Source organism: Echinops telfairi, unplaced genomic scaffold, assembly GCF_000313985.2.
Source record: "Echinops telfairi isolate 266 unplaced genomic scaffold, ASM31398v2 ScPeMD7_7457;HRSCAF=8495, whole genome shotgun sequence".
NCBI classification, from domain to species: Eukaryota; Metazoa; Chordata; class Mammalia; order Afrosoricida; family Tenrecidae; genus Echinops; species Echinops telfairi.
In genome coordinates this window covers 38646868-38659465 of record NW_022111357.1, presented here as the reverse complement: position 1 = coordinate 38659465, position 12598 = coordinate 38646868, and the positions used below count along the sequence as shown (strand labels likewise).

The 12598-nt window shown below is 60.0% G+C and overlaps 2 protein-coding genes across 4 annotated transcripts in view; one reads left to right on the top strand and one right to left on the bottom strand.

Moving 5' to 3' along the window:
* The first annotated feature begins 240 nt into the window (after positions 1-240).
* Positions 241-7381, top strand: ZBTB48 (zinc finger and BTB domain containing 48). 3 transcript variants are annotated; one of them, XM_004705197.2, is made up of 11 exons: positions 241-335; positions 709-1413; positions 1769-2010; positions 4434-4545; positions 5045-5137; positions 5326-5412; positions 5500-5654; positions 5996-6132; positions 6216-6380; positions 6801-6889; positions 7041-7381. In XM_004705197.2, exons 2-11 carry the CDS (start codon positions 745-747, stop codon positions 7335-7337), a joined length of 2046 nt encoding a protein of 681 aa, XP_004705254.1. In that variant the 5' UTR covers positions 241-335; positions 709-744; the 3' UTR covers positions 7338-7381. The 3 variants fall into 3 exon arrangements, with proteins under 3 accessions (XP_004705254.1, XP_045154896.1, XP_045154895.1); XM_045298961.1 differs by having other exon boundaries at positions 6220-6380; positions 7041-7131; XM_045298960.1 differs by lacking the exon at positions 7041-7381 and having other exon boundaries at positions 6220-6883.
* Positions 7382-8965: 1584 nt separating this feature from the next.
* The window catches only part of KLHL21 (kelch like family member 21), a 12531-nt gene continuing 8898 nt past the window's right edge, over positions 8966-12598 (bottom strand). The window contains exon 4 of the mRNA XM_004705196.2: positions 8966-12095. Within this exon, the coding sequence (XP_004705253.1) occupies positions 11802-12095 (294 nt within the window). The 3' untranslated portion in view covers positions 8966-11801. The remainder of the gene's footprint in view (positions 12096-12598) is intronic.

The window sequence follows — 12598 nt, the reverse complement described above, 5'->3', positions numbered from 1 at the left end:
GCCGGAGACCATCTGAGATGGACCGGCTAGCTTCATGTTGCTAGGCAACTCAGAAGGCGGGGCTCAGAGTCGAAAGGACTTTGTGGCCACACCCCTTTCTGTATTCCATTGGTCGTTCTCGCCCCGGGGGCGGGACTTAGAAATCCCTACGCCTTCAAGGCGCCACGCCCCGGGCGGCGCGCTCTGATGTCACGTCCGGCGGTGGCGACAGCGGCTGTCCACACGGGCGGTGGGGCCTGTACGTCCCGGGCACTTGGTCCTGGGGGGGCGGGCTGTGGTGACAACAGAGACTGAGGCAGTGGGGCCGGCACCGGGAGGACGGTACAGGTGAACAGGTGAGGAGGGCGAGAGCGGGGAGGAACGGGCCGCCGCGTCCGCTAACAGGCTTACGTCCGCGGCGTCTTCCGCCCGGCTGCTCTGGACTTGTGGGCGCGGCGTGGGCGCTGCTCACCTGGCCGCACTGCCGCCCCCCGCTGGCCGGCGTTCCTGCGCGGCTCCCTCCGCCTTTATGCCCCTTCTTTGATTGCACGGAGCAGTAGCCCTTCACACCTATGTCTCTCCTGTTCCGCCCCCAGCCCTCCTCCTGCGCCCCGACCCCAGGAAGCTCCCAGCCAGCCTCCCCTTGGCAGCGTGCACCCTCCCACCTTGCCCCCATCCCTCGCACCGTTGAATGTGTGAGTGGAGCCCTTGTACCTGTCTCGCACCCAGGGGCAGTCTTCCTTCGTCCTTCCTCCGCTGCAGACCATGGAGGGCTCCTTCGTGCAGCACAGCGTGAGGGTCCTGCAGGAGCTCAACAAGCAGCGAGAGAAGGGCCAGTACTGCGACGCCACGCTGGATGTGGGGGGCGTGGTGTTCAAAGCGCACTGGAGCGTGCTGGCCTGCTGCAGCCACTTCTTCCAGAGCCTGTCCGGGGAAGGGCCGGGGGGCAGTGTGGTTCTCCCCTCCGGCTTCGCGGAGATCTTTGGCCTCCTGTTGGACTTTTTCTACACTGGTCACCTTGCCCTCACCTCCGGGAACTGCGCTCAGGTGCTCCTGGCGGCCAGGGAGCTGCGAGTGCCGGAGGCCGTGGAACTGTGCCAGAGCTTCAAGCCCCCAGACTCGGTGGGACAGGAGCCATGTGACTTTAGTGGACTTGGGGGACCTGCCTCTCAGGATGGGAGCCGCTGCCTCAAGGAGCCAGCAGGCTTGGAGGAAGAGGAAGTAGCAAGGACTCTGGGTCAGGAGCCCAGTCACAGCCCTCAGAGGCCCCCGCTGAGCCCCCCTGTTCAGAGTGAGAGCCCCTCCTTCTTCCCAGGGAAAGTCAAACAGGCCCTGAAGCTTGGGCTCCCAGAAGACAAGGAGCCTGAGGACTGCAAAGTACCTCCAAGGCCCTTTGAGGCTGAAGGTGCCCAGCTGCAGGGCGGGGGTCATGAGGTACAGTGCAGGCCAGGGAGGGTGGAAAGACAGACTCATTTCTGGCACAGACTTGGGCCCTGAGGCTACCTTTTTTTTTTTTTAGCCTGGGTTGGGACCTAAGGTTTTTCCCACAGCTGGGTCATTGTCTCTCCCTGTGGCCCCAGGTGAGCGCTGTCCATGGTGGCTAGAGTCCTGAGGTGCAGGGAGCTGCCTGGGGGCCCAGGGGTTTCCCCAGACTTCCAGTTTCCACGCAAAGCCACTGCCTTCCCTGGGACCCTCAGATGAAGGGACTCCTCTGGGCTGGAGTTGGATGGAGGCCTAGTAGAACCCTCCTGCTGGTTTCTGGGGTGACCCTGCTCCCTCTCTGCTCTAGTGGGAAGTGGTGGTCCAAGTTGAGGATGATGGAGAAGGCAATTATGGGTCTGAGCCTGAGAATGTACTTGCCAAGAGGAAGCCCAATGTCATCACCAAAACCTGTGCAGGCGAGCCGGCCCTGGGCACAGGCTCCCCAGCGTCGGAGGCCACTGAGAACCGGAGAGGCACAGTGGGGCCAGCGGAATGCCCCACTTGTCACAAGAGATTCCTCAGCAAATACTACCTAAAAGTCCACAACAGGTACATGCTCTGCTTTTGTTCTTTCCTGATTCCTTTTCCATGTCATTTGGGCCATGGGGTCGGGGCTACACATCCCACTGATAAACTGTGTAGGGCCTGGGCCTCCTCAGACCCACAAAACACTAGCAGTGATTTGCATCTCCTTAGGGACTGAGGACCCAGCTTGGTTAGAATCCTGCTGCCTCAACCACCCACAGCCCTGTGGTTGGGGATGGAAGTGTAGGCACTGTGGACCTTGATCCCCAGCCGGCCCGGCCTGCAGTATTGATAAGGCTCGGCAGTTGGGCTTTGGGGTCAGGGAGCTGATCGTTAGAGCAGGTGCTGTCCACGTTTCTGGGGAATGGATGTTGGTTTGCACCAGAGCTTTGTGCTGGGGAGCATCCAGAAGGGTCCACGGCCACCCAAGCACACAGACTGCCCCAAGGCATTCCAGGACCCCCCCTTCCCCCATGGCAGCTTCCTGGGCAGGGTGCACAGGTATGCAAGCGGGCTCTGTGGTGTGCAAAAGACCACATGTCTAGAGCTGCAGCGCTCAACAAGGTCACTCGTACCTGCATGTGGTTATTCTAATTTGAAATTAATGGATTAAAGTTAAATACAGTTTCTGTTCCCCAGACTCCTTAGTCTCATTTCAGAGGCTCGGCAGCCACCTGTGGCTCTTGGCTCCAGGAACTGGCCAGTGCGGGGTTATCTGGGAGTGCCCACTCGAGTCTGCCGGCCCCAGGGAGGGCAGTTAGATGACATACCTTCTGGGGCCCATACCACCACCTCTGGTCCCCTGCTGTGTGACTTCTTGACCAAACCAACTTGGGCATACACATTTTCTCGGTCTACCTCTGGGAAGCCATCACAGTTGGCTGGCATTGGAGATGGAGTGGGACCTGTGTGCAAGGGGACCCTGGAAACACCCAGTGTGAGAGGATGTCTGGGGTGACAATGAACCCTCCCTGTGCTCCCCCAGCATGAGGCTCTGGTGTCAACCAGCACTCCCCCAGAAACATGGACAGTGGTCAGCTCCATGCCCCAGAGCCTCAACTGTCGAGCTTAGAGATACTGAAGGCCAGGCCTTGGAGAAGGCCCACACCCCCCACACACCCACCACACCCTGGCCATGCACTCCTCCCCTCCTCTCACCCCTGGTAGGAGCCAGCAGGGGATCAAGGTCCACAGTGGGGGCATGGGTGAGTGAAGCATCTTGCCTCTGGCAGGTTGCTACTGCTCCTGGGAGACCCCTGAGGTCAGGCTTCATTTCTTTCTTTCATTAGATAGACCAGCTGCCAGGGCCCTTGGGCCACATTAGTGGACACAGAGACCCCCCCACCCCTGTGGTGCCTCCCTTGTAGCAGGGAGACACAGGTGGCAAGCACAGCAAAGAGGAAGGTGCAGGGGACGGGAGAAGGGGAGCAGCATTGCAGAAGCAGCAGCAGCTAGAGCATTCGGGGTGGGTCTGGGGCTCTTTGAAATAGAGACGGCTTGGGCAGGCTAGGTGAGGAAGAGAGCTGAGTGGGTAGCTGTGGAAAGGCCTCCCTGGCAGTAGGGGTGAGTGAGCCTTGTGGGAGAGCAGTAGAGCAAGGGTGCCAGCCCCTGGGGGTCGGGTCCAGGCGGTGAGAGTCAGGCCAGCTGGTGTAGGGCAGTGCACCCAGGGGCCCTGTGAGACCCTTCAGGACAGAAGGGGAAGATTTGGGACAGAGCAAGTGATATGGGCTGACTTAAAGGTACCCCCCACCACCACCACCACTGAAGCACAGGTGGACAGTGGAGGGAAGGAGTGGTGGTCGGTTCCCAGGCAGGGTTTGAAGGTGGCACCGTGATCGTGGCAAGCAGCGTGAATGGTTTCTCTAGCTCAGGAGTCCTCAAACTACGCCCATACACGGCCCGCCGAGGACATTTATCCTGCCTGCCGAGTGTTTTTGCCCCTTTTGTTTTTTTACTTCAAAATAATATGTGCAGTGTACATAGGAATTTGTTCATAGTTTTTTTTTTTTTAAAAACCTATAATCTGGCCCTCCAACGGTCTGAGAGACAGTGAACTGACCCCCTGATTAAAAAGTTTGAGGACCCCTGCTCTAGCTCATCAGGACCCAAGGGTTGATTCGCTTCCAGAAAGCATGCTGGGCCGTGCCCTGAGTGAGGGGGGCCTTGGTGAAGCCGGAAGGGGCTGGAGGCTTGCTTTCCGCTGTGGCTGCAGGCTCTGCCAGGTCCCCCCAAAGGGACATTCTGGGCTTGCCCCACAGGTCCTCCAGCCCAGTCGAAGGGTCCTCCCTGCTCTGGGCTCTCTGGGGTCTACCGCGCCCCAGGGTGAGCCTGGGCTGACCTTAAGGCAGCCCTTCTTCCCATCAGCAGCCACTAGCCTGTGGGTAAGCCTTGGGCACTGATGGAGATGGGGGGTCCCAGCCCCAACCCCCTGTGCCTTGTCCTCGCAGGAAGCACACTGGAGAGAAGCCCTTTGAGTGTCCTAAATGTGGGAAGTGTTACTTCCGGAAGGAGAACCTCCTGGAGCACGAAGCCCGGAACTGCATGAACCGCTCTGAGCAGGTATCTGGAGGCTGGCCCAGATCCTGTGGGCTGGTGCGCTGGCCTGGGGATGTAGGGGCCCAGACTCACGAGAGCCACACTGGCAGGTCCTGCGCCTGGCTTTATCACAAGTCCAGGAGGGTTTGTGGGTGCCTGCCCAGGTCCCCACTCTGCCTTGGGCTCTGGAGGTAGGGTGCTGTAAATGGGGGAGTGGCTGCTGGAAAGGCTTCCTGGGTGCCACACCCCACCCCACAGGCCACAGGTGAAAGGACCCCTCAAACCTGCCTCTGTCTCCAGAGGCCTGCCTGGCCATGACACCAGCCTGGTGCAGTGGGTAGGCTTGCAGTGCTTGGCGGTGGTCATGGCTGGCAGGTTACTTGTTGTCTTCTCCCACCCGAGTGGCCCCCCAGCCCCCCAGGCAGACTTCTCCTAGCAGCCAGTAGAAGCCCTGGCAAAAGCTGCCACCGAGGGCAAACGCCTGCCCCCCTTATCCCGGCCCGCTTGCCCCTCACACTGCCAGGTCTTCACGTGCTCCGTGTGCAGGGAGAGCTTCCGCCGGAGAATGGAGCTGCGGGTGCACATGGTGTCCCACACTGGAGAGATGCCTTACAAGGTCAGGCACAGGCGGCCCCTGGGCGGTGGGTGGGAGGTAGGCCTCTACTGCAGCCTTGCTGCTGGAGGACAGCTTGGTGCCGCCACGAACACAGCCCATGCTCCACACCAGAACCCCAGTTTCCTGTCCTGTGGTGCCTTCCCAGGCTTCTGTCGTTGCCCCGAGGTAACTGGGGACCTGTTTTCCAGTGTTCCTCATGCTCCCAGCAGTTCATGCAGAAGAAGGACCTGCAGAGCCACATGATCAAGCTGCACGGAGCCCCCAAGCCTCATGCCGTGAGTGCTTTGTCCAGGCTGGCTGGCTGGCTGGGTAGCAGGGAGGGCTGAGTGCTCCCTGGAGCTTACCCTGCCCTTTGCCCACAGTGTCCCACCTGTGCCAAGTGCTTCTTGTCAAGGACAGAGTTGCAGCTGCACGAGGCCTTCAAGCACCGTGGCGAGAAGCTCTTCGTGTGCGAGGAGTGCGGGCACCGGGCCTCAAGCCGCAACGGCCTGCAGATGCACATCAAGGCCAAGCACAGGTGTGGGCTCCTGGCAGCCAGTCTGCCCTCCTCCCAGGGTGGAGTGGTGGGGACCTCTGAGGTGGGCAGGAATCTGTTAGGTAGAGTTGGAGGGGTTTCTGTGTCTCCTGGGGCAAATTCTTGGTCTTGGCCTGCCCAAGGTGACCCCTTCCACTCAATAATGGAAGTGAGGCCACCTTGGCCAGCTCCTGGTGGTGTGATCCCTCCTCGGCCCTGGTCCAAGGACACAGGCGCTGGTGTCAGCCTTGCCCTGCGTCCTTGACATTCTGCCCCGGTGCAGTGGAGGTGAACTGGGTAGCTCCCCTCTGTGACCCCTCTGCCCTGTGTCCCTGCCTGGACAGGAACGAGAGGCCGTATGTCTGTGAGTTCTGCAGCCATGCCTTCACCCAGAAGGCCAACCTCAACATGCACCTGCGCACACACACGGGCGAGAAGCCCTTCCAGTGCCACCTCTGTGGCAAGACCTTCCGAACCCAAGGTGAGGCAGGCCCAGCCCTGCCCGCGCCGCGCCCCCCACTCCTAGACCCCAGCCTGCGGCTGAGCTCTCCTCTGTCCTTGTAGCCAGCCTGGACAAGCACAACCGCACCCATACTGGCGAGAGGCCCTTCAGCTGCGAGTTCTGTGACCAGCGCTTCACTGAGAAGGGTCCCCTCCTGCGCCACATTGCCAGTCGCCACCAGGAGGGCCGGCCCCATTTCTGCCAGATCTGTGGGAAAACCTTCAAAGGTGCTGGGCTGGCAAGTCACCTGGGGAAGGTCGGGCTGCTGTGAGGGAGGAGGGAGGGCTTGCTCGGAGACCTGGCATGACTTGGGTGGTGATTTACCAGTTTTGATTGTGAATTAGATGAGGGGGGGGGTGTCTATATTTCATGCCATCATACTGTACTCCACAGTAGTTCCAAACGCTCCTCTGCTGTAGGACCTTAGACCCCTGCCGGAGCCAGGTAGACATGGGCACGCCTCCCAGGGTACTGTGCAGTCAGTGTGGACTCCTGGCAGGGTCCCGAGGCAAGCCCTGACCTCAGGACTGGCCGGGAGAAGCTGCTTGGATGGCTCAGCCCCCTTGCTGTCTCCCAGCTCTGGGCCCCGATCCTGGCCCGCATTTCTACATCTCTTGGAGGCTCTTCATGCCCTTGTCCCTCTGCAGCTGTGGAGCAGCTGCGCGTGCACGTCCGGAGGCACAAAGGAGTGAGGAAGTTTGAGTGCACAGAATGTGGATACAAGTTCACCCGGCAGGTAGGGCAGAGAGAGTGCCTCGCCCTCCCCCAGCCCTGAGGCAGAACCCCTTCCACCTCAGGCCCCGGTTCCCCTAACCCTGAGCTGTCTCCTCCCTTCTCCAAGCCCTGAGGTTCCCCTCTAGCTCAGCCCCCTCCCCGCTCCCCCCCAGGCTCACCTTCGCAGACACATGGAGATCCATGACCGTGTGGAGAACTACAATCCACGGCAGCGCAAGCTCCGGAACCTGATCATCGAGGACGAGAAGATGGTGGTGGGGGCGCTCCAGCCCCCTGGCGAGCTGGAGGTGGGCTCAGCCGAGGTGATCGTGGAGTCCCTGGCCCAGGGTGGCCTAGCCTCCCAGCTGCCAGGCCAGAGACTGTGTGCCGACGAGAACTTTCCTGGCCCAGGCGTCATGGAGCCCTCCCTCATCCTCACAGCTGCCATCCCTGAGGACTGTGAGACGTAGCCACTGCAGGGGCCCAGCCCTAATAAACCACCTGACTGCACAGAGTTCCAGGCGAGGCTGCAGTCCGTTCACCAACTAGGATGCAGTGCTGCCACCCACACACACACCCTCCCCAAGGAGAACCCCCTCCCCGGCGACCTTGGCAGCCTTCGGCTCTCCCCACGTTGACAGCTCTGGGACTATGGGTCTGGCCGTTGGCCTGCTGACACGTTTTCTTCCTCACTCTCTGGGACCATAGCCAGCTCTGCCAGGAGTGTGTGATGTCATAGCTGGGGGGAATTACAGCCCGCGGGGCTAGGAATCCCCACTAGGCTTTGAGGAGTCAAGACTCGGGCCCAGTTAGTGTCACCAGATGCGCAGGGATCTGAGGACTGGGTTTGGACCTAGCAAACTTGACCCTGGTGCTGGCCCACGAGAAGTGGCCCTTCCCTTGGGGAGGTCCTACCTTGGCTGCCTGCACAGGTGGCCTGGGGCTGGGGAAGGCCAGACCTGGGGAGGCCTTGGGGGCTCTGGTGGCAGCCCTGGCCTCCAGCCGCAGGATGCTGAGATGGGGTGCCATGTGCACTGAGGGACACCACCTGGGCCCTTGCTGTGCTGCCTGCTTCCACCTCGTGGGACACAGCCTCACAGTCCGTGTGGATGAGAAAACCAGTGTGTTAGATCTACTGCTGGCTAATAGCTCACCCCAAACCTAACAGGATCTGCTGGCCACGTGGCCCAGACACCTACCTGGGAGGTGGGTGCAGGGCCTGGGCTTCACAGCCTGCGGGCCAGGGCCAGGATGCGATCTAGCCTTCGGTGTCACGAAGGGTCACTTCTCAGATTTAAGGAGGAGGGGACCCACTGGATACTTGTGCAAACTGCTCCTACACGCAGTAAATGCTGAAGGGCAGCGCCTGGCGTGGGTTAGTGGGATCGGCAGCCATGGTGGCTGTGACCTCAGCAGCTGCAGTCTGGTCCCTGCCCATCACTAGTGGCTTCTTGAAAAACTCCACGTGCACCCTCCATTCCTCCTGGGGGGTGAGACTGGGAATCCTGTCTTGACCATCCTTTGCTTGACCACTAGAAGCTCGGGGCTCAAGACAGCACTTAATTACAGTAACTGATGACCCAGATTTTGCATTTCCTATAAAAACTGCTTCAACTGTATTTTGAGAAGTCTCTGAAAACACAAACTATAGCCCTAAGACTCTCCCCTTCCCAGGCTGGGAGCAGGGCTTGTTTGGGATGGTCCTTCCAATGTTAAGGGATCCCACCTCTGGGGTCTGGGTCCATCCCACCGAGGGCTCATGGCAGTCTGTAGACAGCCTCAGGAGGGACGGGCTGGAGGCTGAAGCCAGCGAGATCCTGGCTGCCAAGCCGGTGGCAGCTCATGGCACCCGCGGCACGAGTCACCAGGATGAAGCCACAGGTCTCGGTCTCCCGGGGTCGGCCCCTGCTTCCTCCATGACATACCTTTTAATGATCTCACAGAAGACCTGAATCTTTGGACACTAAGTCCCCACACGACGGCCTGATCCTAAGCTCTGGCCCTGCCCAGTAACGTGGGCGCTCCCCCTACTCCTGCCCATCCAGGTGCGGCCCCACCTCTGGAACCCCAGCGTGAGGATAAAGACAATAACATCAAATACATAGTAAATCATTTTATTTCAAAAGTCTGAAAGCATCCTACAACCATACACAGGTTTCTGGACATGTAAGCCTACAGAACAAAATATAAATACACCAAGTCTGCCCTGTCCTCGGATGGAATTCTATGTGGGCACTGGTGGGCAGGTGCCCTTCACGGCCTAATAATCGCAAACCATATAAGTATATAGAACACTTTAGACTGCCTTTAAATACCAGTCACTGACCTCCATAATCTAACTTGTAGAAGGTGAAGTTCTGTACACAAGGAGATGGCCACGTACCCAGCCAGCCTGGTATCTGCTCAGACATCCTGTAAGGGGTGGGAGCTTTGTAGCCTGCAACCCAGGATGAGGGCAGGGGTGGGGTGTCAGGCAGTTGGGGGTATGGGAACAGGCTACTGAAGGACGGGCCTGGTGATAAGGGCATGGGCAGTTCTAGCAGACAGCTCCGCCTGGCCTCCCCAATGTGCAACATGGTGGTCGGTCAGCAGAAATACAGGCCCACAGGTCGCTCTGCAGCCCAGCCCTGACCAGGAAGCTTCCCGAAGCCCTCCAGATGCCACCTCACTCTTGGGGGAATCACGGGCCTCGGCTCAGATTTTGGAGTTTGAATGTACGTTTGAAGGCAGGTTTTTTCCAGGGCAGATGGAATTAAGAAGCGTTTCTGTCCAAGAAAGCCCTCGTGGCACAGTGGATTGAACGTGAGCTACTACCTGAGGAGTTGGCAGCGTGAACCCACGTCTAGTGCTCCCGTAAAGACTGGCGTCTTTGCAAACTGCAGGGAGCAGTCCTCCTCCTCCGTCTTCTCGGGTCACTAAGCTGGAATTGACTTGATGGCAGGTTTGAGCTTTGCCCCAACACAAAAGCCCTTCTTCTTTATGCCGCTCCCTGAAGCGGCCTGGCCCAGCTCTGTACGCCTGCAGTTCCCGCCGCCCTGCTGGGCCCTTGCCTTCCCGAGCAACTGAGGGAGCCTCTGGCATACAAGCAGGCCTCAAGGGACATGGGGGCAGGGCCCTTCCAAGTATTGGAGACCAGTATCCCAGCTCCCTTGGGGAAGCCCCCAGCCATATTTCCCAGAAATGAACTTGGCCTAGCAACTATCAACACCTACCCCTAAATCGCCCAGAGGGACAGGGAGGGGGCTTCCTCTGTTGCAAGAACTGTTCTGGGTGTGTATTCAGGCCTAATTAATCCAGGTGGCAGAGCCAGGAAGCAGCCTAATCCCAGCCCCACTGTCCTGTATTTCCGTAAGGAGATCGGCAGCCAGCCCCTCAGTGTGCGGACAACCGCTGGGCAGGCATAGGAGCCGGGAAACATCCATGTTGTCTCCTCCCCTCGGCTCAGCAGCCCCTTGGGCCAAGCCTCCAGCCTACCCAGGGACTAGACTCAAACAAGGAGAGACAAGGGGTTGAGGGACCCCAACATTCAAACCCAGACGGACCTGGGTAACAAAAACCAGGTCCAGAGGGGTCTGACCCTGAGGACACCTTCACCAGAGGCCCAGCCATGCCAGAGTGAACGACCTGTGGGGAGAATTGGTGTCAGGTTGTAGCTGTTCCAGCCACAGGGAGCGGGCTTCCATGGCTCCCTGGCTGACCTCCCACTCCGGGCACGTGAGCCACAGGTTCCTCATGAATGTCCTACAGAAGGCAGGCAGGTGGCCCTGCTGTGATCCCCACCAGAAGCTCAAAGAGGGACTCGGGCAACAAAACTTATCCCGGGACCACACGTCACCCCCAGCCAGGTGAGAACACAGCCCCAGGAGTCAGGCCATTTAGAAAAGGCAACTTACTAAACACTTTCTTTCCACTAAGGTGGAGCCGCCTGCAAAGCAGCGAGGAAGCTTACCTCAGGGACCCTGAGGGTACCCCATCACCCCACAAGGAGCCCAGCATTTCAGTGTGGCTTCTCTGCCCTCAGCTTCCAGGCCTAGTCCGGAGTGTCTGAGGGAAGGCCGATCACCCCAGCCCCACAGAGAGCTTCGGCGATGGCACGCGTGACAGAACTGTAGAGCAACCCAACCCATCCCTGTGCCCTGTTCCTGCCCCACCCCGCTTTCTCAGGGTGGCGGCCCTGCAGGCACTGTAACCCCCGGGCCAGTCAGTCACCGAGGGCTCCCCACCAGGCTGCCAGGGCTTGTTGCTGGGCTGGGCTCCCACAAAGCGCGCCGGTTGGGACTTTGGATTCACCTCCCTTATTGTTCGGCTAGGGGTGGCCAGGAAGGCCAGCCTCCGCCAGACCATATGCTCTGGACACAGAAAGACCCTATCATCCTGTGTCCTCCTCTGGAGGCCCGACTCCTGGGAGACGGACTTGGTGGGAGAGCCTAGCAGGGTGAAGAACTAGACAGCCAGACCCCTCCACTGGGCTGGGGGAGGGGAGGAAGGGGAGCTGGCCCAGTGGGAGGGCTGGTACTGGGCAGTCGGCTGACAGTCAGTGGTGCTCCAGACCCAGAAGAAACGATGCAGGAAGACAGGCCTGGGTCCTCACAGGAGGACTCCTTACCTGTCCCTCCACAGGTGGCCTCACCTCCTGAGGTAGGAGCAGGTAGGCCCCAGTGGCCATGGTGAGAGGGTGTGCGCTGCATTGGTGAGCTGCTGACCCACGGGTGGGGTCAGAGACGTGCTTCTGTGACGGTGACGGCTCCGGCAGCAATGACTCCAGGCTCCAAATGCATACAACATTCCAGGTGGGGGGGGTCCAAGAGCCCACACTCCACCTGGGGAGCCCAACCTGTCCTCACGCACCCAGGAAGGTCACTGTGTGCCCCTCCCCCCATCCCCATTGAGGGGCTGGGTCACCTGTCCCAAGCCCTCCCTGGGCCAGGCCAGGGCTAGTGTAGCCCGTCCAGGTTCGGTGGTGGCTGCAGCCGACCCAAGTTCACCTCCTGACCGCCAGTGTCCAGTTCAAAGCCGCGCCCGCCTGAGGGCACCTGGGGCATGAACTGGCGGAAGATGCTGACGCTGCCATGCCAGAAGGTGGGCTCTGGGAGCCGCCCCACCACACTCCATGCCCGAGTCTCTGGGTCGTATGCCTCCACCACGTCCGAGAGTTCAAATGTGTTGTCGTAGCCACCAGAGACGTAGAGCTTCCCGCCCAAGACGGCCAGACTACCCCCGACATGCACCTGTGGGCCAAGAGGGGCAGGTCAGGGGAGGCCCGCATGAGGGCAGGGCAGAACCCCCTTCCAGACCAGGTCATGGGAAGCGGTTAGTCCTGCAGCGGGGCAGCTGTGGGACTTCCTGGAAACTGGACAGGGAGCCATCCTGTGCAGATTTCCCAGGGGACCTTGCAGCTCCACTTCCCCACCCCCACCTCCATCTATCAAAGGCAGACACACTTGCCCAGCCCGTCATGAAGCCCTCCCGATTCACAGACGGGACACCTATACCTGCTCACAAAAGGGACAGGGGCTCCCCATCGGGGGCTGGCTGGTAACCCTCCCAATAGCAGCAGGGTGTGGACTGTGCGCCACACAAGAGGTCACCATGGGTGACCCCTGCAACAACCGTACAGGTGGGCATCCTGCGCTGCCCACCCGACAGATGGGGAAAGTGAGGCTGGTGGGGCAGACAGCGGGAAGGCTGGGGCCTACTGCATCTGTACCAGATTTGCTACCACGGGAAGGCA